Consider the following 21615-nt stretch of genomic DNA (forward strand, 5'->3'; position numbering starts at 1 on the left):
TGAACATCAGAACTTTGTGCACTTTGTGTGTGTACGGCTATGCACTGTGCATAGCATGTGCTGTGATTGTGTGTTTGGTTGTGTGGTCTGTTATGTGGGGAAGCGGTAGTGTAGTGGTTAGTGTGCTGTGCGATGAACCCCGCTCACAGCCACGAATATTTGAACCCATCCTGGGCCTCTCCTAGGTCGACTCGGCCTCAAATGAGTACCTGGTGCGGTGTGTAAATATTGCCACTCGGAAGACAAAGGCACATCATGTGCTCTGATCGTGTGTGGTTGTGTGGTGATGTACCTCGTGCTCTCGCCACGTGTGTGTGTGTGTGTTTGCGTGCGTGGCTGTATTGTGTGCCCCGCTGGAGCGCGCTGATTGCACGCGACGTGCGTGCACGCGGCCGGGCGCGATCGCGGTGAGCGGGGTGGGCTGAGAGCCACGAGCGGTTTGATGCCTCTGCCCATTGAGCAAGTGAAACGCACACACTGCGATGTTGACGAGTTTCGCGGGATTCAAAACCGATCTTATTTGCTTTCGTAAGAAAAGAGCCTTTTCAGTCGCAGCCAAAAGCAACGCGGGTTCACGCTGAAGTTCTCCAAAACGTGTTTGAAAGCCTCAACATGCATTGTATCAAAAACATTACTGGACTCTGTTCTGCTGGAAGGTCCAAAGAGTGGGTGATAGGATTATCAACACATTTTTTTGTTCGGAACGCATTTCCTGTTCCGGTTTCCAGCTATGAGCGGCTTCTCGGAGGCGGTGAGTGGCGCGGCATCGCGCTCGGAACGTGGCGGCTGCTGCTGCCACCCCTAATTGAGAAATAAAATTCCTCGGCTTGAAGAAGTGGATCTCGCTCGAGTGCCGGGCCGTCCTCCGAGACGTTGCCGTTTTTTTTTGTTGTCAAGGCCGCGTTTTTTTTTGTTTTGCCAGAGTGTCGGTTCGTCGCGAGGCTTTGTCGGAGCCCCAGGGTTCACAGAAAAGGAAAGAGAGGGAGAGAGAGAGAGGAGCCTTTTGTCGGACAAACATCGCACGGGAGTCCTGCTGATGCCGGGCACCCGGCAGACAAAGGCCCGCGATGTTGAATGACACGGTCCTTTCACCGCTCGCCCTCCACCCCCCCGTGATGAACTAACAATGTGTGCTCTTCTGTCCCTCCGTCCTCGCTGCTGCTGCTGCGGCCTCGCGTGCTCTCTCCCTGGGTAATGTAGCCGGACCAATTTCCCACAATTCCATTTGAAACTCGGCCGACAACGCTGACTTTAAAAGCCACATGTTGGCGGTTGTTTCACGAAGGGAATGCGCCAAACTAATTAAAGGGCTTTTCATCTCTGCTTTGCATCGCGTTGCAGAGTTTGGAGCCTCTATAAGCGATTACATTTTTAATCTATGAAGCGGGACTTGCAATTCAAAGCTGCAAAAACATCAAGTTTGATAATAATAATACAAATAGAAAAATGAAGTTAAAGTAAGCAAACGTCTCTTTTTACTTACCCCATAGTTCAATAAGCACTAATTGGAATAATTTGAGAGTTAATCATAGGGAATAATGTACGAAGCGATCGTTAGCCGGCACAAAGCGGTGTAATCTCTTACTCTTAGAGTCACCCAGCAGCCATTCAAGGCACAATTGTTCGAGGTGACGCTATCCCCGGTGTTATGAATGGTTCCTAAAGCGCGCAGTTTCTCGAGCACACACGCACCCTCAAGTTTAAAACAAAAAAAAGGAGGGCGCCCCTTCTCTCCCCTCCCCCCCCTCCGCAAAAAAAGGGGAGGCTTTGATTTTGTTGCGTCGCGCACACACCCTGCCATCTTGCGCTGTCACTCCCGAGGGGTCAGTGGGAGGTTGCAGTCTCCACTTAGGGTTCACCCAGAGTTCAGCCGCATACATTAGGTGATGCGGCGTCTTTCACTGGGAGGGCTCCGCGCGCGGTGGTGGGGGTGATGGTAGGGGGGGGGACCCGCGTTCACAATGCGGCACCGACCATTTGGCCCGGGAGAGCAGGGAGAGGCGTTTTAACTTCGGAGGCCGGAATCCGCGTCCCACGCTGCTGCTGGCCCGCGGAAGGGACGCGCGCCCCGACCCGACGGCGCGTTTGCACGGCCGGCTTCACGGAGGCCGGCTCGGAGAAGGTGCCGGGACGCGGCGGCCCCGCGCCGCGAACGTCGGCCCTCGTGGCGAGGAGCGGCGGTCGCTTGGATCGATGACGAAGCTTTCGTTTCTGCTCAACGGGCGTCGTTGACGCGAGCTGCCGGGGAGCACGCAGCAAAACCGGGGAAACCGGCGGTGCACGCGACGTCGCGGCTGCGAAAGGGTCTTAGGTCGGGCGGCGGCGGTTTCATAAGATCCGCTCGCGGCGGTGGCGGTGGTGCACTTGGACACGGCTGCGTAAGGGACCCTTGCTCGGGCAGCTCTGACGCAATGGGGGAAATTATTCACCCGCGGCGGCGATGGTGCGGCTTGCGTTAGGTGAACCCGGTCCCACTTGGCTTCGCGAAACGCGACTGGCGGAGGGGGGCCGTGGACATCGTGACGGGGCTTCGGAGGCGAAGTCCAAAACAACAGAGTGACCGGGGGGCGGAAGGAAAAAAATCCGCCGAGCCACCAGAAGAGCGGGCGCCGGCGGAGCGGGACGCGGCGCTCAACGATGTACGACTGCATGGTGGAGGCGCTGGCGATGAGTCCGCGGCGCTACCACAACGTGTGCGTGGGGAGCCCCTCCTCCTGCATGCTGCACGACAAGAGCCTCTCCCCGGGCTGCTACGGCACGGGGAGCCTCACGCCGTCCGACTGGAGCCAACACAACAGCACGCCGTGTACGTCCCCTCCTCGGCACCGCGTCGCGAGCGATCGCGGTGGCGACCGCGGTGCCAAGCGCGGTCGCGGTCGGCACCGCTCGCAGTGACGTCGGTTGTTTAACCGCGAGAGTCGTCGGTGAGTCCCTGGACTCATTTTAACTTTTTTTATTTTATTTTGCCAGGCAAGGTCCGCTGAGCTATATAGCTTCTTTTTCAGAAGCGACCTGGACACGAATGATAGCGAAACGAAGTGGCTTATTGCGTGGAAATTTATAAAAGCCAAACGCTCTAAACGCGTGATGTTTATTCTAAATGCGGAGGGGAAAATCCGGAGGACCCGGAGAAAAATCCACATGACCACAGAGAGAGAGAGGGAGATATATGCATACTCCGAATATGCAGCAGGCGTTAGTGGCGGGATCGAATCCACGACCTCCTGCATACCAGGCGAGGTAGTTAACATCTGCGAGAAGTCAACAACAGCAGGGTCGTGCCTTGGGCTTCTTGGCCCGTGCTGTTCATGAGTGAGTTGGCTTGCAGAGCCCGTGACCTCGCCGCCACACATGCGCCGCTCGTGCGCTTGCTCTGCCCTTGCTTTGGCGAACGTGCCGAGGGCGTAGCTGCGCCCGTGTTGGTGCGCGGGCGCAGCGTGCGTTCCAACGACGCTCGGCAACTTGTTATCAGCGATGGCGTCGTTGACATTTTTTTGTTTGTTAACGCTAGCGCGTCGTGTGCGTTTTAAAGGAAGGGCTATGTGTGACTCGCGCCACCGCGCCCCCAGCAACACAAGCAGCAGCAGTGCGTGAGCAGCCCTCGGGGTGGATTTTCCAGCCTCACTTCACGGTGCCTGCGATTGCCCGCGACGATGGCCGCGGCAGCAGGCGCGGTGGACGTGTCGCGGATAGGGCCGCCGCCGCTGAATAGTAATAAGACTCTAATAGTGCGCGTTGTGCGCAGGCCATCGCCTGGCCCGCACGGATCCTTCTGCGCTGTTAGGGACGTGCTGGAGGCTCCGGCGACTGAGGCTTTTGTGCTTAAGCCGTGATAATGAGGAGGTTTTAGAAGGTTTGACAGGTCACCGTACACGCTTAGCCCGGGGTAGGGCTTTAATGTGGCGTGCGGGTGACACCCGTCTCGGGATTAATTAGGGGCTGCGCTTTAATATACGAGGGATCCCATTAAAGCACGTCTCTCGCGTTTGACGTATTTTTTGTCATGCCCAAATTACCCAGCCGCGGTAAGTGATGTATCCATGGCGATTAAAATAGGGGGGGGGGGGTGCTCTTAAATTCATTGCTTCGCCGCCCCCACTCTCAGTGTGTACCAAGGACAAAGTGGATTAATTAATAAATCTCAACGTGGGGAACGCTGCACCGAGAGCTGCTCTCGTTGGCGATGTATATGGGGGGGGTGTGGGCTGAGACAGATTTTTTTCACATTGCGTCCGGCAGATTGCGCAAAGGAAAACGTGAATTGGCAAATGCAAAAGTAGCGATGGCGCCGGGGTGACGAAGCGCGTTGAGAGCGCGCGTAGCTGACTACGTTGTTGGCGTGGCTGACAACGTCGTTGGCGTGGCTGACAACGTCGTTGGCGTGTCTGACAATGCCAGCCAAGTTTCGATCCACCGCCGGACGAGGGCCTCCCTCAATCCGCACCCGGGACATGCAACGGTGGCAATGTCGTCGCTCCATCTCCGTGGTGAACGGAGCCACTTGGGGCGGCCGACAGAGCGGCTGAATCACAGTGCAGAATGCTGTTGTGCATCAGCAAATCGTTCTTAATCTCTCTTTGTCGGGTCACCACGAGAGGCCCCTGTGTGTGTTGGGTGCGGTGGCAAGATGCCTTTTGCCGTGGCGCAGTCCGGGGTGATCTGTTTGTCTCCCCTCGTCCAACTATTTCATCAGAAGTTGCTGTTGTATGACGGTATTATTTCCCAATTTGCTGTTTTGCTTGGTAAACTTTGTTTTTTTTTTAGTTTGGCAAGAAATCTGACTGAGCCGTGTGGAGTGGAGGCGTGTGAACGTTAAACTCGCAATTTGAATTTAAGTGCGACTGTTATTTCTGAGGCGCTGCACAAGCTGAAAGGGGGGCACGCGTAATGAGATCACGGGCCGAGAAGAGTGGTTTAATTTTTGAGGGGAAGGGGAAGTTTCACGGAGGAAAAGAGAACTTGTCTGCTCAGGCACGAGCGGGCGCCGTCACGAGGTGCACAGCATGGTAGGAGTTGGGGGAGGGGGGGGGGCGTCGGGGGGTGATGCCAGCTGCTGGCGTTTCGCCGTTGGCGCTCGCTGTCACACACAGAGCATGCCGGTGCAGGGGCAGCTGATGGGCCGAGCCCGCGTCCCTTGCTCCCACCGGCCGGCCGGCCGGCCGTCGCGGTGCACGCTCAACGTAGCCGCCGTCGGGTTTGAACCGACGTGGTAACGACCCCCGTCGGACAGCCCCCCCCCTCTCCCCCCCCTGCGCACAGAGGCGCGGTGTTGTGAGCCGAATGTTGCGTGGAATGGAGATGATCGGCGAGCCCCATCCGCCGTGACATTTCGGGCCCGTGTCCATGCCAGGGCCCGACAGAACCCGCGCCTGTAATCGCGGGAGCTTGATCTGGCGTTTAGCAAGTAATTGTGCGCGGCACTTTGGGGTTATACTTTTTTGAGAGGGCGCGCCCTGACAGCTCAGATGAAAGCGGTGGCAGTTCCAGAGGGGGGCTGCTAATCACGTGTCGGTGCCAACCGACTTGGGTGCATCAGCTGGTGCTCAGCACTCGGCGCCGGATGCTGTAGCGATCGCGGAGCGACGAATCGCAGGTGGCACCGGGAACCCCCACGTGGAAAGGTGCGCCGCTACGAAGCCTCCCCTTGGCTTCGGCTCTCACTCGAATCAGCTGAAGTCAGTGTTTCAGAGCAGGTGCGAAGGCTTTAGTCGTCTTCCAAACCCCCGCAAAGGCTACGCCCCCCCCTCCCCGCCACAGCTGATGCCCTCGTGGCTCCGAGAGGAGGAGAGGAACAACAACAGGAGGCTGAGCTTCATTTCTCTGAGCGTGCCGTCGCACGGCTCACATGCCCGCTGTGCGCCTTTCACTTTTGCCGTCTAATGCAACGCCGAGCGCCATTATTCCGCACGGAGCGCCATTGGAGGCCGCGGAAACGCAAATGAGTTTTGGCGTGTTCCACCGGAGCGCGCGCATTGATAGTGAAGCGTGTAAATGCGCGTCACGCTGCTCGCTGTTACCGTGCGGTGCGCGGTGGTGGGTGGGGGGTTGTGTCTGTGAGTTAAAGAGAATGCAACGGCTTCACGCTCGCAACGCGCTGAAGAAGAGAAGAAAAGTCTTCATCTTGGTGATGAAATGTGATTTTGTGTCGTAACGCGTGCACTCTCCTGTCAGTCCGCGGCTGGATAATGGCCTCCTCGCGTCGTGCTGGTTACTTGGCCGCACTTTGCCACGTGGCGTCAGTGCCGGTTGGTGTAGGTGGGTGGCATAGAAGCACAGCACAACAATGGATTTTGGTGCGCTGCCCTGGGGATTTTTTCACAGCGTAGCCCCGCAACCTACGACAGACAGTTGGTGCGCGGTGGTTGCCTATCCAAGCGACTGTCCAGGTTCAAACTCTGCTTCGCTTCTGAGATCCGACGCGATCGGTGGGCAAATTCACGCCGTGCCTTGATCCGCGCTGTGGCCTCACGCGGGTGAGGCCACAGCGGCACCCCGCGTGCCAGAGGGAACTGCCGAGTCGGCGGTAGCCGGGGTTCGTCGTGGCCATGGTTGAAGGACAATCGCGACTCTAAAACTAAACGATTTTTGTTTTACCAGGTAAGGCCCGCTGAGCTATAGAGCATTCTTTTTCAGAAGCGACCTGGCTATCACAAATGATAGGTCAACGAAGCGGCTTGTCGCGCGGTAATGTTTCGCAGCCAAATGCTCGTTAAACGCACGTTGATTTTTTTTATTGTGGAGGGAAAAACCGCAGGGCACGGAGAAGAATCCACGCGACCACCGGGAGAACCTTCCAGACTCCAAATATACAGCAGCAGCAGCAGGCGTCGGGGTCGGGATCAAACCCACGACCTCCTGTATACCAGGCGAGGCAGTTAACACCTCCGGGCTTACCGTGGCGACTCGTTCTGCACCTCGACGTCCCGGCCCCATCAGCTGTGGTCGCGGGTTCATCGCGTCGTGGACGATTTTGCGCCGTGTTATGGTGACGTTTCGTACCGCGTGCTTGACTGGGGTCACGGCTTTTACGGACCATTGGTGGGGGCGGGGCAGGCTGAGTGGGCGCATTGTTCGCTGGCGCGGGGGGGGTGGGGGTGGTGTGCACTTTGCAAGGTGGAGGGGCGAGCTCGCCTTTTGGCTCGGCACGCAGCCGCGATCAATAGCGACGCTCCCCTTTAGTCCTGAACTACTCTTCAACGCGAGACTCGCAGCGTTCACAGAAACGAGGTCAATACATGGATGGATGAATCCGGTAATGTCGCGTAAGAAACATCGACGAACCTGACAGCTAAACTTTGCGGTTTTTTTTTTAAAGTAGGCTTGTGCGCTCGTGCGCTCTGCTTGTGGGTACGAATCGAAATCGCAATTTGAAACAATGCCGATTAGCAAATCGCAGAGGCTGCGATTTTTTTGCTTTCTTATTGGGATTGTTTTATTTTTTTATTATGCTAACTTTATTTATTTAACGTAACAATTGTTCTATGTTTGATTGTTCTATTTCAATTAAAACATTTTAATAAATACATGTTGGAAGCAATTAATATATTTTAAGTTATCATCCTTGCGTTAGAATATATAGAGCAGTTCATATTTTGATGGTATCACGTGGTAATGCTCCATCACATGTTTTAAATCGATTACACAGTGAATATTGAACTGAAGCTTGACTTGAAAAAATGTAATAGCAAATCAAATCACAATCGCAATATCTGTCAGTAAAAATCGCAATGAGATATTTCCCGAAATCGTTCAGCCCTAGTACATGTGTACGCATTCACGACAAATGTTCATTGAGAAGAAAAGCCAGCCAAAAAACGCGATTAATGCCCAGCTTGGCATTAATAACGTGCGGCGAATGGCGAGGGCGTTCGATTCGAGTGCACGCACGGAGGATCGGTTCGGAGACTCCCGGTCTCTGCGGGCTCTGCCCGACTCATCGAGGTCTACGAAGCCACGGATCATCGAGCTCTGGGAGGATACTGGGGTAGCGCAACCGGCGCTGCCGACCTCTGTTGTGTTCCTGCAGTCAAGCGGTGGGGGGGGGGGGGGGGGTGGAAAAACAACAATCTGCAGCCACGGGAGCGTCGGGTACGATGAACGGACGCGGTGTGGGAGGGCGGCATGGGGAGAGATATGAGGTCACATGTTGGGCACGCGTGGGCACAGGAATGTGGAAGACGTGGGGTGGTGGGTGGGGGTAGGTGTAGGTTGTCGTGGTGACACGGGGGCACGGAGGGTGCACAGGCAGAGTGGTAAGGGGTGGGGGGCTGTTCTGTCTCCCGGGCATGCCAGTCGCAGCTCTTGTTGTTTAAATTGATGAGGGGGGGGGGGGGGGTTGTGTCTTGATGGACTCTTCCCTTCAAGCCCGACGTGTTAACACAGGCACCGTGGGAGCTCTGTGAAACCGCACCAGGCGTTGTCGTGGACCATTGTGGGTAACCCGCGGTGGTGAGATGTTAGCTACCTCGCCTGGTCAGCAGGAGGTCGTGGCTTCCCATCCCGATCCTGTGACGCCTGCTGCTGTGTGTTTCGAGTTTTCGTGTCTCTCATCCCGTGGTCGCGTGGATTTTTCTCCCGAGTCCTCCGGTTTCCCCCTCCAAAGTTTACAAACACGCCGCGTTAAGAGTTTTTTGGCGGCTGTAAATTTCCACGTGATAAGCCACTTCGTTGTGCCGAGCCATCATTTGTGATAGGCAGGTCGCTTCTGAAAAAAACAGCCATGTAGCTGAGTGGGTCCTTACCTGGTAACATTTTTTTTTAAAAAACCCGTTAAAAGTTAACCCAATCTCATTCCTATCTTGATTTGAAACTTTCGTGCCTGCAGGAATCCATACTCTTTGGTACTTTCGGTAAAGTCACGTAGGTATAAAATAAAATAAATCACGACGTTTCGGGCGCAACAAAAGCGTCCATCATCAGGTGGGAAAGCAACGGTCTGCTGCTTAGGCAGACTTTCCGCGTTTCCCGGCGACTTTATGTATTAGTTTGGTACCTTCCACGTGAACCGGCACCGTTTACTTGACTGATGTCTAAACTCTGAACCGGGCTTTGTTCTGCCGGGCAGTAAGAGCAGTGAGGCGTGCTGAGCAACAACCTACTGCTGCTGATGGCTTGTGTTGTGGAGACTTGGGAGTTTGTTGTTGGGAAATGTGCAGCTGAGGTGTTCTTGTTGTTGTTGTTGTGTTCATTGTTGTTGTTGAGGTATTTCTTGTTGTTGAGGTGTTCGTTGTTGTTGAGTTGTTGTTGAGGTGTTTGTTGTTGTTGAGGTGTTTGTTGTTGAGGTGTCCGTTGTTGAGGTGTTTGTTGTTCATATTCTTAGTTTTTTCGGTAAAGTCACGTTGAAGAGAAACAACAAAATAACAAAATATATATATAAAACAATAAAAAATTGTTATTTTGTTGTTTCTCTTCAACGTGACTTTACCGAAAAAACTAAGAATATGTGTTTGTTGTTGTTGAGGTGTTTGTTGTTGAGGTGTCCGTTGTTGTTGTTGAGGTGTTGTTGAGGTGTTTCTTGTTGTTGAGGTGTTTGTTGTTGAGGTGTCCGTTGTTGTTGTTGAGGTGTTGTTGAGGTGTTTCTTGTTGTTGAGGTGTTTGTTGTTGAGGTGTCCGTTGTTGAGGTGTTTGTTGTTGTTGAGGTGTTTGTTGTTGAGGTGTTTGTTGTTGTTGAGGTGTTTGTTGTTGAGGTGTCCGTTGTTGAGGTGTTTGTTGTTGTTGAGGTGTTTGTTGTTGAGGTGTCCGTTGTTGTTGTTGAGGTGTTCGTTGTTGTTGAGGTGTTGTTGAGGTGTTTGTTGTTGTTGAGGTGTTTGTTGTTGAGGTGTCCGTTGTTGTTGATGTGTTCGTTGTTGTTGTTGAGGTGTTTGTTGTTGTTGAGGTGTTTGTTGTTGTTGAGGTGTTTGTTGTTGTTGAGGTGTTTGTTGTTGTTGAGGTGTTTGTTGTTGTTGTTGAGGTGTTCGTTGTTGAGGTGTTTGTTGTTGTTGAGGTGTTTGTTGTTGTTGAGGTGTTTGTTGTTGTTGTTGAGGTGTTCGTTGTTGTTGTTGAGGTGTTTGTTGTTGTTGAGGTGTTCGTTGTTGTCGAGTTGTTGTTGAGGTTTGCGTTGTTGTTGAGGTTTTTGTTGGGTGGTGGAGGATTACGATACATTTATACTTACGCGATCGAACCCACAAACCTTTATTACGAATAATATTGGTCGCGAAAGCCTGCTACGTGTTTAACTGTTTTTGTGCATGTTGTTTATTGCTGTGACTCACAATGTAGGGGGTGAGGTTGAGGCTCAGCCTCAGGGTACCCCCCCCCCCCCCCGGCTCTTTGTTCCATCGCCCGCAGTGAATCACAATATTTATTTATACTGGAGGAATCCGATGAGCTGTGAAGCTCTTTTTCCACAGATGTCCACTGCGGCCTCTCACACTTGACGCAAACGCGGGCACGCTCATCGCGAATCGGGGAGGGCGATCGCCCGATGCAGCCACTTCAAGCAAAGTCACAATACAGCCGTACGACTCAGAGCAGCAAATGGATTACCTCCAATATGGTTTCAAGAGTAAATGGAACACGTGCGATACTGCCGTCGGCAGCGGCGCAAAAAAACACAAATGGCCAATAAAAAGCTACGAAGGCGTTTGTCAATAGCGTTGCCAAAAAGAGTATGTTCGTATATATTCATCATGGACGTTATAATGGGTGAGATCCATCTCTCTGCCTGCTATCATGCCAGGACCATCGCCCAAAAAGTCACCGATTGTTTCTGCGTTATCCTTCCTTGTTGGCGGTGGTGGTGTGTTATTGACGACTTTTGTAGAGTCAATATTTTCAAGCGGCGTTCTGCAGCACTTGACAACACACGGATGGCGCTGTGCCTTCGTTCGACTGTTTGGCGGAGATTTTAGCGATGAGCTCACTGCCAACCCAAATCAGCAGAGCGGTCGAAATTCAGCCGAGCGGAAAGTCTTGCTCCCCCACCCCCCCGCCATCTCTCTCCCCGCCCGCCATCTCTCTCCCTGGCCGATCCGTGCTGTGGGGGAAGTGCGGTGGGATCTGAATATCACTCGGCGGAAACCCAGCTGTCATCCCCCCCACCCCCCCCCCCCCGTGCAGTCTCCGCGCGATGTTCTGCCAAATGGGTGAAGGTCCACAGCCCCTTTGGCAGAGACTCGGTGCAATGCACGTGTGTATTAAACTAGTATTGAAACAGATCTTTTGTTTTGTGCACCAGGTAAGGCCCGCTGAGCTTCATAGCTCGTTGTCGAAAAGCGACGTGGCCATCACAAATGAGAGCGCAACCAAGTGGCTCATCGCGTGGAAATTCATTGCAGCCAAATACTCTTTAGGCGCACGTTGATTGTAAATGTGGAGGGGAAAGTCCGGAGGACCCGGAGAAAAATCTACGTCGACCACTGGGAGAGAGACACGCCGCAAACTGCAAATATACAGCGGGCGTCGGAGTTGGGAACCTACGACCTCTTGCTCTTCTTACTGCAGTTGTGGCGAGCACAGGCCCAAGGGGGCCCGAAACGTCAAGCGGACAGCAACAAACGGCAATCTCAAAGTTGGATAGATAAAGCGTATTGCACGTTTCTTGATTTGAGCAAGGTTATTGCAAGAGCTTGAAGAAAGAGGCGATGGGAGGGCATTCAAAAGTGGAGCAGTGCGAGGGAAGAAGCCGTGAAAGAGAAGTGATGTGACCTGCAGTGTGGGGGTTTAGTGAGTATGTGGGTGGGTGGGTGAGTGATTGAGTGCTGAATGAGTGAGTCAGTGAGCGTGGGGAGCAGTGATGTAGCGGTTTTAGTACGCTGCTCTACGAACCCGGCGACCCGAGTTCGATTCCCGCTCGCGGCCAACACCAGTGACTATTATCTGAACTAGTCCTGGGCCTCCCCCCCTAGGTCTACTCAGCCTCAAACGAGTTCTGACCGTGGCGTGTAAATATTCCCTCTGGGGAAACAAAGGCGGTCGGGCATGCTGCTAGCCACCCACCCCCTCGGGTGCCGTGCCAGCATTCATAGGTGCTCGCTAACATAACTTGCTCCTATAGTCTGTTGAAGGCTATACGCCGGGGATCTTTGTTTTTGTTGTCATGACCTGCAGTGTTGTTGGTGGTGGTTGAACACAGTGTGAATGAGGCGAAACAGTCTGTTAGATCGAGTCCTCGACATGGGGTGGAGAAAGTCAGCAGGTGAAGTTTCGTGGGAAGAGCGAAGAGGCGATTGACCGCCGGGTGAGCGTGTGATCGGAGTGAATCGCCAAGTGCAGCACCGTACGCGGGAGCGTGCAGGTCACCGTGGAGGTCACCGTGGAGGTCACCGTGGAGGTCACCGTGCACGGTGGGCTCTGCTCGCTACGTTAGCACGGTTGGCTACGCACGGTGCGAAAGGAGTTCAGGATCATATTTATTTATGCTGGATGAATCCGATGAGCTGTAAAGCTCTTTTTCACAGTTGTCCGGTAGGGGCGGGTAAGAACGTTACGACAGCAAACGGCACAAAAACACGGCGGTGGTGCAAAGTACACGAGAGGTAAACAAATCACCCAACACGCGTACAAATACAACACGAAACCATCCCCATCCTCCCAGGCGAAGCCCACTGAGGTATTCACTTATTCTTGTTCAGAAGCGACCTGGCCACTAATATCTCAACAAAGTGGCCCATCAAGCTCAACATACATGCAGCAGCGCGACCTGCTGGTGATACAGCCGTGGGCAGTGGCGCCCGTGGCCCAAATGTGAATGACTGTGAGCTGCACGCTGCTCTGAGTTCTAAAAACGGAGTCGTTATCGCACGGGGTGGATTTTGGGTCGTCATGCGGAAGACAATGCAAAGACAAAGATCCCCCCTATAGCCTTAACAGGATGTGGGGGCAAGTGCCGTTAACGAGCGCCTATGAAGGCCGGAACGGCACACGGGGAGTTGGCCAACACCACGCCCGGCCGCCTTTGTCTCCCTAGTGGTGATGTTTACACACTGCACCATCGTACTAATTTGAGGCTGAGTCGACCTAGGAGAGGCCCAGGATCGGTTCAGATAATCTTCACAGTTATTGGTCGTGAGCGGGAATTGAACGTGGGTCGCCGGGTTCATAGCGCAGCGCGTTAACTGCTACACCACTGTTCCCTGTGGTCGTGTAGCGGTTGCACACACAAACACGCACGGGCTCACGCACACACACAGAGGCTTACACACTAATGAGTGCGCACATACACACGGATGCACACACACACGCACGGATGCACACACTCGCGGATGCATGCACACGAACGCTCGTATACACACAGATGCACGCTTGCATATGACTTCTCATGCACAAGGATGCACACCCACACAGAGAAACACAAAGATCCCCTGTATAACCTTAACAGATTGTTGGGGCAAGTGCTGTTAGCGAGCAAGGCCGGCAAGGTACACGAGGGAGGTTGCCAGCACCACGGCGGGCCGCCTTTGTTTCCCCAATGGCGATGTTTAAGCACGACACCAGGTACTCATTTGAGGCTGAGTCGACCTAGGGGAGGCCCAGGACCAGTTCAGATTATTGTCACTGGTGTTGGCCGTGAGCGGGAATCGAAGCTTCTGACTGAGACAAAGATCCCCCGTGTAGCCTTAACAGACTTGCAGGGGCAAGTGCTGTTAGTGAGCACTGAGAAACACACAGACAGACACGCACGCACACACACGTGCGGATGCTTCTGGCACATGTCACATGTCAGAACGCCTCGCCCAAGTGTGTGCTGCTGAATACCGATGCAGGGACAGCCCTGCAGGTCTCTCCCAGCACAGGGAGCAGGCATCTTGCCAGAGATTCATCTGTGAAGGACCTCCAGCTGTGAACCGACCACATGCTGCTGCCGCTGCCGCTGCTGCTCAGACGTGGAGGGGTCTCCGACATTCCCGTGCCAAATCACCAAGGGAGTCAGATTTCTGCAGATAATCTGCCTGCACGGGCTGAGCTCACAGCAGGGATAATGAAGACCAGCGCAAGATCCAATCCTCCTCCGTGTCTCCCTTATTGATACTTTGCTTAAGCGTGGGAGCCGGTTATTATGTTCATATGTAAACATTAAATTCCTTTTGGCAGTCTTAAGCCTGTAACTCTGCTTAAGTCCTATAAATATATATATTCATATGACTTGTAGGGTTTGGCAAGAATCTCGGCAGCGAGTTCCCAACATGTGACCCTTGTAATTAGTCATTGTGCGGCGTGCATTGTGGCGCTGAGTGGACCATCAATTGGCCGATTGTGGGGCACAGCGGATGTTCATGGTGCCGTTGCTCATGGTGAAGTCGTTCAGCTGGAGCGATCGCCGCCGCCGCCGCCATCAACGACGTGGCGAGATGTTAACTACCTCGCCTGGTATGCAGGAAGTTGTGGGTTCGATCCCCGTCCTCACGACACCTGTATACTTGGGAGTTTGCATGTTCTAGTAAACGTGGAGTTTTCTCCGGGTCCTCCTGTTTTTACCTCCACATTTAGAAACGTGTGTTTAGAGTATTCGGTTGCTAGAAATTTCCACGCGATAAGCCACCTCGTCGGGCTATTATTTGTGGCCTGGTCGTTTCTGAAAAAGAGCTATATAGCTCGGCGGTCCTTATCTGGTAAAATAAAAGAGAGTTTAATAGTTTAGTTTGATGATGATGAATGTGGGATCCAGGGGAAGTGGCTTCCATTGACACTGATTTCTGTGAGAATTCCATGGAGAACTGCCCATGCCTGCCATCCAGACATGGCAACAGTTATCTGGGGTTAAACCAAGTTCGTAGATCTGCCATGGCTATAAGAGGCGGAGCGGTGGGAAGGAGGCACTCCGCTACAAAACGGTCACCTGGGTTCGATTCCCAGCTGTGGGTAACAAGTGGGAGCGGAACCGGTCCTGCACGCTCACCTTCGTGACTGACACGGCATGAGGAGACCTTCATCCAGCAGTGGATTAACGTATGCCTCTAAATTCATTTTAGAATGTAAGAGCACTGTCTCCAATGTAAAGTAAAGACACAAGCCATTGTGGGACCACGTAGTAAACCATTGCAGTCTACGCTCCTTCAATGGAGGAGGAAAATCAAAACTACACTCTCTCCAGAAGCACTCTCGTCGTCGCTGGAAGACCTCGACATTGGCATTTAGCTGCCGAACATATTCCTGCCTTCATGCGCAACAATAGAATACAAACCACTTTGCGAGAATTAGCCTCCTCTGCGTAGGCTGATTCCGGTTGCTCTGCGCGTTCTTCGGCACGATGTTCGACGCTTCTCCTTCAGCTGCCGTGCGCATGGAGCACGAAACGTCGGGACATCGCGCAAAAACGACACGCGGTGCAACCCCGCAATCGGTCTCTGCACCTTCAACGTGGGGAGCAGGGGGGGGGGGGGGGTTGGTCATCGCTAGATGAGCGCCTCGGGCTCGCGACTGCCGCGGACACGTGGAGCGTGCCCGCAGTCCGGGTGTTGGCCCTGACCACGGCCGCCACGTCTCAACGTCCGTGCCACGGCCCCCTCCCTGAGCGCCGCTGGGAGCATCTTGCACCGGCGGAGGGGCGGTGAAACGTTGCCCACACCCGGGCGCTTGCGCTGCAGCCGTAGCCCGGAGACGAGAGTAAAAAAATATATTTCAGCGCGGCTCCATGCGCAAGGCTGACGTTTGCTGGGCACAGAGGGCCCCCCGCCGTCCTATCCCCCACGCAGGCAGCGGTGACGACAATGGAGCCAAGCAGTGAAAGATGTCCATTATTCATGACTCTCTTTGAATAGTAATAGTATTGTACACGCGGAAAATATTTGCCGGATTATCGAGCCAGAGTTTCCAAAATTAAAATAGCGTGCCTCTGTTGTTGGGGGTTCCTGTGCGAGCAGGTGCATTGTGGGTGTTGTAGTTCGTGGCGATGGTCTTGCGGCTCGGTGGGGGCAGTGATCCATTTGTTTATTTTCGCAGCGTGCGGCGGCTTCCTTGTCCATTCAATGGGAAGCTCATAGTCGCGGTGCCAAAACGTAAGCACGAGCCATTTCAGGATGTTTTGTACATTTTCAATCAAACCGAAGCTTTAAAAACATATATATCGGGCCTTGTTGTAAGCAAAAACTCGTACAACGCAGATCTGAGCACAATTTGCTTTGCTGTTGTAACGCCGTCAGAATCGGAATCATTGTTTCTGCCATTTGCACCAAAAAAAAAAGTTATTTCGGAGCTGCAATAGCATCGACGTGGCAGTTGTATTTATTCACAAGGAACGACTATTGATCGAGCGTGCCCAAGTGTGTTATACGAGCCCTTTTATGTCCTTTAGTCTCACATCAAAGTCTCTATCGCGGCATCAACGGAACCGCCGAATCCGCCGCGGCGGAGCGAGCTGTGAATTCCCGCAGCCGGCGCTCCGCGATGGTGCTTTTGACCCCGTGCGGTGGCCCCTTCAACCCCCGACGCCTACGCGCCGCCCTTCGCCCCGAGGGGCCTAAGTGGCGCGCTTGTCACGGGCCCTGGCGGCGAGGAACGGAGCGGTGGTCTCCTGTCCCAATTTTCTCCCGAACCCCCTCTTTGTGGCTGCCGTCGCCACCCGCGCACGACTCGATAGCCACGTTGCGCTGCTCCACCTCCCGCACGAAACCTTCTCCCTGCGCGGCCGGGCGTTGGCATGGGTTCGGCTCCCGTTGAGCGACGGTGGGATCTCACCTCGGTGGCGCAGCGCGCGAGACCGCGACGGCCAAATAACGCAGGGGCGCGCGTGTAATTAGACCGCTGGATTCGGCAGCTACGCGAGGCGGTGGGTTCCGCCGCTGAGCGCGTTTATTCGTGCCGTTGTCACTGTGCTGGCGGGCAGTCGGAGATAATTTAAATCGCAGCACAAAGCGTCGTAATTTTTTGAATTATTTTTTTATCAAAATAAAATTCTTACACCAAAAGGGAGAAGAGGTCAGCGGGGGGGGGGGGGGGGGGGCAGGAGAGCTCTCGGGATCGGTCAGTGAATCGTGGCTGGCACCAGTTCCCGTGCTCTCATTGTTCTGCCCAAATAATGCATGTTGTGTTAGTCCTAGATACGGCTGTTTATACGCATGTTTGTTTACAGGCTCCGTGTGTGCAGCATGTGTGTTTGTATTTTTGTGTGTCAGTTTGTTTGTCTGCCTGTCCGTCTGTTAGTCGTCTCGCCCCTCCTTAATAAATCTGTCTGTCGTTATATTTGTTTACCTGCATATGTACATGTAACATGTCTGTTGTTTGCCTTCATCCTGGCCTGTATCTCGATTTGTCTCTCTGTCTCTCTGTCTGTTGTGGATGGGCTGTCTGTGCGTGTCTTTGACTGTCTGTCCATCTGCCAATCTCCGTTCCGTGGCCCGGTCTTGTCGAAGGTTGCCCTGCCGCCGCTGCGCAAATGCCCAGGGCGCCGTTGCCCCCGTCGTTTGGCGGTGGCGGTCGGAGCGAGCGCTGATTGCCCCGCCGCCCCCACTCCGTGCCTCTGTGCCCCCCCCCCACCCCCACCACCTTGCAGCCGTGGAAAGCCAGAGCAGCGGCTCGGAGGAGATCATCCCGAGCCCCCCGTCGCCGCTGCCGCCCCCGCGCGTCTACAAGCCGTGCTTCGTGTGCCAGGACAAGTCGTCGGGGTACCACTACGGCGTGAGCTCGTGCGAGGGATGCAAGGTACCGTGGGGCGCCCGTACGGCGCGTGCGTGCGTGCGTGCGGCTCTGGCTGCTGGGGGGGGGATGCAGTGGGCGTAACTGGTTTTGTAGGGAGAAAGAGTTGGTCGTAGGCAGATGGAAATGAAGACGTTTGCTGCCGTAGTGTTAATTGATTAATTGCATGTATCTCATGTGTTTAGACGCCGTGTGTGCCACCCTGATGCGTGCCAGCCCTGAGTGCACCACCCCCGCACTCAGGGCTGGCCCCACGACCGTCCCTTCGCTTGCGCCCCCAGCCACCTCTAGCTGCCTCTGTTTTGAACGAAACGGGATTGTGCTGTGGCCATGCTTTAGGAAGGAAACGGTTAACCTGCGGGAAAGCGCACTGAAAAGATGCCGTAAATCTGCACTTCTGGTCCATAAACGTTATTTATAGTCGTGCCAGCTCACGCCCATCCCTTTCCTACCAGGATTCCTAGGATTGAACGCCAAGGCTCCCAACACAACAAACGACAATGGGCGTCAATCGCGCTCGCGAGCGCGAACGCTCGCTAGCTCGCTCGTTTATTTATTTAGCTCGCGGAAACCCCCATTGCATGCCGATCGGCGAGCCACAGGTGAGCGTCGAAGCCGCTCGTTCTCTTTTGAGGTTGAACGCCTGGCCGGGCCGAGCTTTCTGACGCCGCATTACGCCGAGTTCTCAGGCCGATGACTGACAGCGAAACAAACAAAAACTTTCACTTCCCACCCCCACCCCCCCCCCCCCCCCGTTGTGATGGCACGAACGCACCGTGTCGTGCTACGTGTTCGCCTTGTGGTCTCGTTATGTAATTCTGTTTTCGAGAGTGAGAATGCCTTCCTGCCTCCCCGCGCTGATCCCGGTGGGAGTCGGGGGGTGGCGGAGGGGGGGGAGGCGCTGGTGCCGCGCCAACAGCAGCACCAGCGTTGGCTCCTTAACAATGGGGGGAGGGGTGCTGCTCGCCTCCTGCCGGGCCGGATCGCGACCCCCATTCTGGTGGCGGAGGGGGGATCTAGAGGCAGTAACGACAAGAATCGTCGCCGGTGCGTTTGGTATCCGCACCGTTCTTGCAGCGCAAAGGGCTCTCAAGAAGGCCGCTGCGGTTGACAGACGGATATAGTCCACCAGCAGGGGGTGATGTCGCAGTGGGGCTTCACCAGATGAATACATTCGTGAATAATCTCGACATTTTTTGGACCGCGACGCCGGCACGCGAAGCCGACTCGTCCTGGGACAACGTCACGGGATCTCTAAACTCCCCAAACGCCTTGCGGAGGGACCACGAGCGCCGTTCGCGGCGCTACGTCCGGGCAGCGTGAACCCGGGCTCGGCCGCCGAACCCGCGAACCTCCGCAGCGTGAGCGGGCGGCGAACTCGCTGCCGCCGGGGACGCCGAATCACCCACCGCCCCAAATAAAATCGAGCGACCGGACCGGCGGCGGCGTCGGCGGCGTCTGTGTCGTCAGCTCAGCCTGACCTTGGCGCGCGTGCTGCCGTGTCCCCCCGTGCGGTCCCCCACCTCGCCCTCCCGCCCCCCCCCCCACCCCCCCCCCCGCAGGGCTTCTTCCGACGCAGCATCCAGAAGAACATGGTGTACACCTGCCCCCGCGACAAGGGCTGCGTGATCAACAAGGTGACGCGCAACCGCTGCCAGTACTGCCGCCTGCAGAAGTGCTTCGAGGTCGGCATGTCCAAGGAGTGTAAGTCCGCGGGGGGCGCGCTGCTCGGCGCTTGAGTACCGAGCCCGGGGTCCGAGTGAGAGCAAGCCTGCTGGATGGGGTGCCTTTCCACGCCGCGCCGGGGGACATGAGGGGTTATCAGGCCGTACTCTGCCACCCTAATCAGGCTGGGTAGATGAAGGCGAAGGGGCATGGATGTGAGGGCGTCGAGGTAGAACACGACGATGGATTTTTGCGGCACTGCCCTCCGCTGAGAACAATGTCGTCCCCGCAGCAGCCTTTAACACCTGCTGTGGTGGTCGCCCATCCAAGCACTATCGTGGGAATTGGAAGTAGGTGGAGGAATTCCGACGTGTGCCCCATGTGTCGCCCCCTTGAGTTGTCAAGCGATCGGACATTGAAAACGAATCCCGCCGGTCTTGGGAATCGGTTAAAACCACGGCTGAATCTCTGGCCGGGCTCGAGCGGAGTTGCTCCCCGGGCGGAGCCGCGAAGGCCGTGCGGGTTCGTCACAGCAAAGGTTCGGGGTTTTCCCGGACGTGGCGCGTCGCGATTGCCGAGTCCCCCGTCCGCAACGCGTCGTCTTCTCGGCCCGTGTTCCCCCCCGGGTGGAGCTATTGCGGGGCAGGTGCGGAATCGATTCCCAGCGGGTGCGGTCGTGAAATTAACTCCGCTGACCACACACAGAGCGGGGGGGGTGGGGGGGGGATGGGGGGGATGGGGGGAAAGGTTTCTGCCGGACGCTTCGGCGCTTGGCGTCGCCGCCGTTAGTTGTTCACCCCGCTGACCCGTGCAGGATGCAACCCCCGTGGCTGCGCCGCCTCCCTCCGCAAGCCGGCACGCGTTGGCACAAGGCGCCGCGCTCGGGGCCCGTCCTGTTCTGCCGGTCTATAAATACGGGGGGGGGGAGGGGGGGGAATGTGTTGACGTGCAATTATCCACGTCGGGATTATTTGTAGATTGAAATGTGAAGGATTTCCCACTTGAGAAAGACGAGACCGCGAATGTTTGTGCGGCGAGCAATGTGGGCCAGTCGTGTTCGGTGGCTGCGTTTTTTACATAAACAGCATCTAGAGAGGGATTAAAAAAACAACTAATCGGGGTTTAACAGGATCATGCAACAGGGAGCCTCGCTTGTGTCCCGCGGGGGCCGACTGCAGACGCATGACGCTTACATTTCACATTTTATATGTGCGTTGCACATTAAACTGTGAAAGCACTGGGTATGACAAGCCAGAGCACCCGGAAACGAGATGCGTTTAATCGTCCGAGGGTTAAGATATCCAGTGCAGTTATATTGGTTTGGCCAGCAGGCCGTGTGGTAAATGTTCACAGTGACAGCGATGGAATCTTGCGTGTTTATGAACGAGTGTCGTTGGCTCTCACCGTGCAAGGATACGACGGGAAGTGACTTTGCCATAATTGTGCCGATGCCGTTTTACTGCTTCGCAAAGGGCCCTGTAGGAGATAGCATTTCAAGCAAAAACAAAGAAACGTATTTTATCGGTTTCCTCGCCACCACTTTAGTTTTGAACTCCCTTTTATCTCCACGATGCCACTCAGAAGTGACTCACGGGGGCCCGGACCTCAGCGGTCAGCCGCGGGGGCCGAGGCCGCTCGGCCGTATTTAACTCGTGCCTCATCCGTTTCACACGAGCGAAGCGTAGGATGAGTCGACGGCATTCCATCGCGATGAATGACGCCCCTCTGCCTTCCTCCCGGCAGCCGTGCGGAACGACCGGAACAAGAAGAAGAAGGATGTGGCCAAGCAGGAGCCCTCGGAGACCCTGGTCATGCCGGCCGAGATGGAAGTCCTCATCGAGAAGGTCCACAAGGCCCACCAGGAGACCTTCCCATCGCTCTACCAGCTGGGGAAGTACACCATGGTGAGCCCGGCGACGCGTGCGCCGGGGACCGAGAGGTTCGCGTGTGTGCCCGGCAGGCGCCGCGAGTGAGGCCGCGGCGTGGCGAGCGATGCGGTCACCGTTTCCGCGGTGCTGTCGCTCGAGTCGGCCGCGTTCGGGCTGATTTATTGCTGCAGGGTTCAGAACCCCAGGTTTTCTGCTGTAGATAGAGATCAGGCATTGTTATCGCGAGGGGGGCGTTCTGGAGAAGGCAATGTCCGTGCGCCTGTGCCTGCTGTGGCCGCGTACGACCGCTCGGGCCGTGCCTCCTCCCTCGAGTGTTGTGCGTGGGCCGTGGGGGGGACGTCTTCGCGACGGGTGCCAGGGTGGCGCTTGGCCCCTGTGCGTGAGCCACGGCGCCGCTCTTGGGTCGTGCGCCGCGTCGACTTTATGCTCGTTTCAGAAGCCGCCCCTCCCT

The 21615-nt window shown here is 55.3% G+C and overlaps 1 protein-coding gene across 3 annotated transcripts in view; it reads left to right on the forward strand.

Moving 5' to 3' along the window:
- The window catches only part of RARB (retinoic acid receptor beta), a 192096-nt gene that overhangs the window by 153106 nt on the left and 17375 nt on the right, over window positions 1-21615 (forward strand). For 2 of the 3 annotated variants that reach the window (XM_032965369.2, XM_032965368.2), the window contains 3 exons: window positions 17468-17616; window positions 19173-19314; window positions 21019-21179. In XM_032965369.2, coding sequence (XP_032821260.1) covers window positions 17468-17616; window positions 19173-19314; window positions 21019-21179 — 452 coding nt within the window. Of the gene's footprint in view, window positions 1-1962; window positions 2807-17467; window positions 17617-19172; window positions 19315-21018; window positions 21180-21615 lie in introns of those variants that run through there. The other variant, XM_032965372.2, reaches the window with a different exon arrangement.

Source organism: Petromyzon marinus, chromosome 34 (assembly GCF_048934315.1).
Source record: "Petromyzon marinus isolate PM22_M1 ecotype Great Lakes invasive population chromosome 34, UKy_Petmar_22M1.pri1.0, whole genome shotgun sequence".
Classification (NCBI taxonomy): domain Eukaryota; kingdom Metazoa; phylum Chordata; class Hyperoartia; order Petromyzontiformes; family Petromyzontidae; genus Petromyzon; species Petromyzon marinus.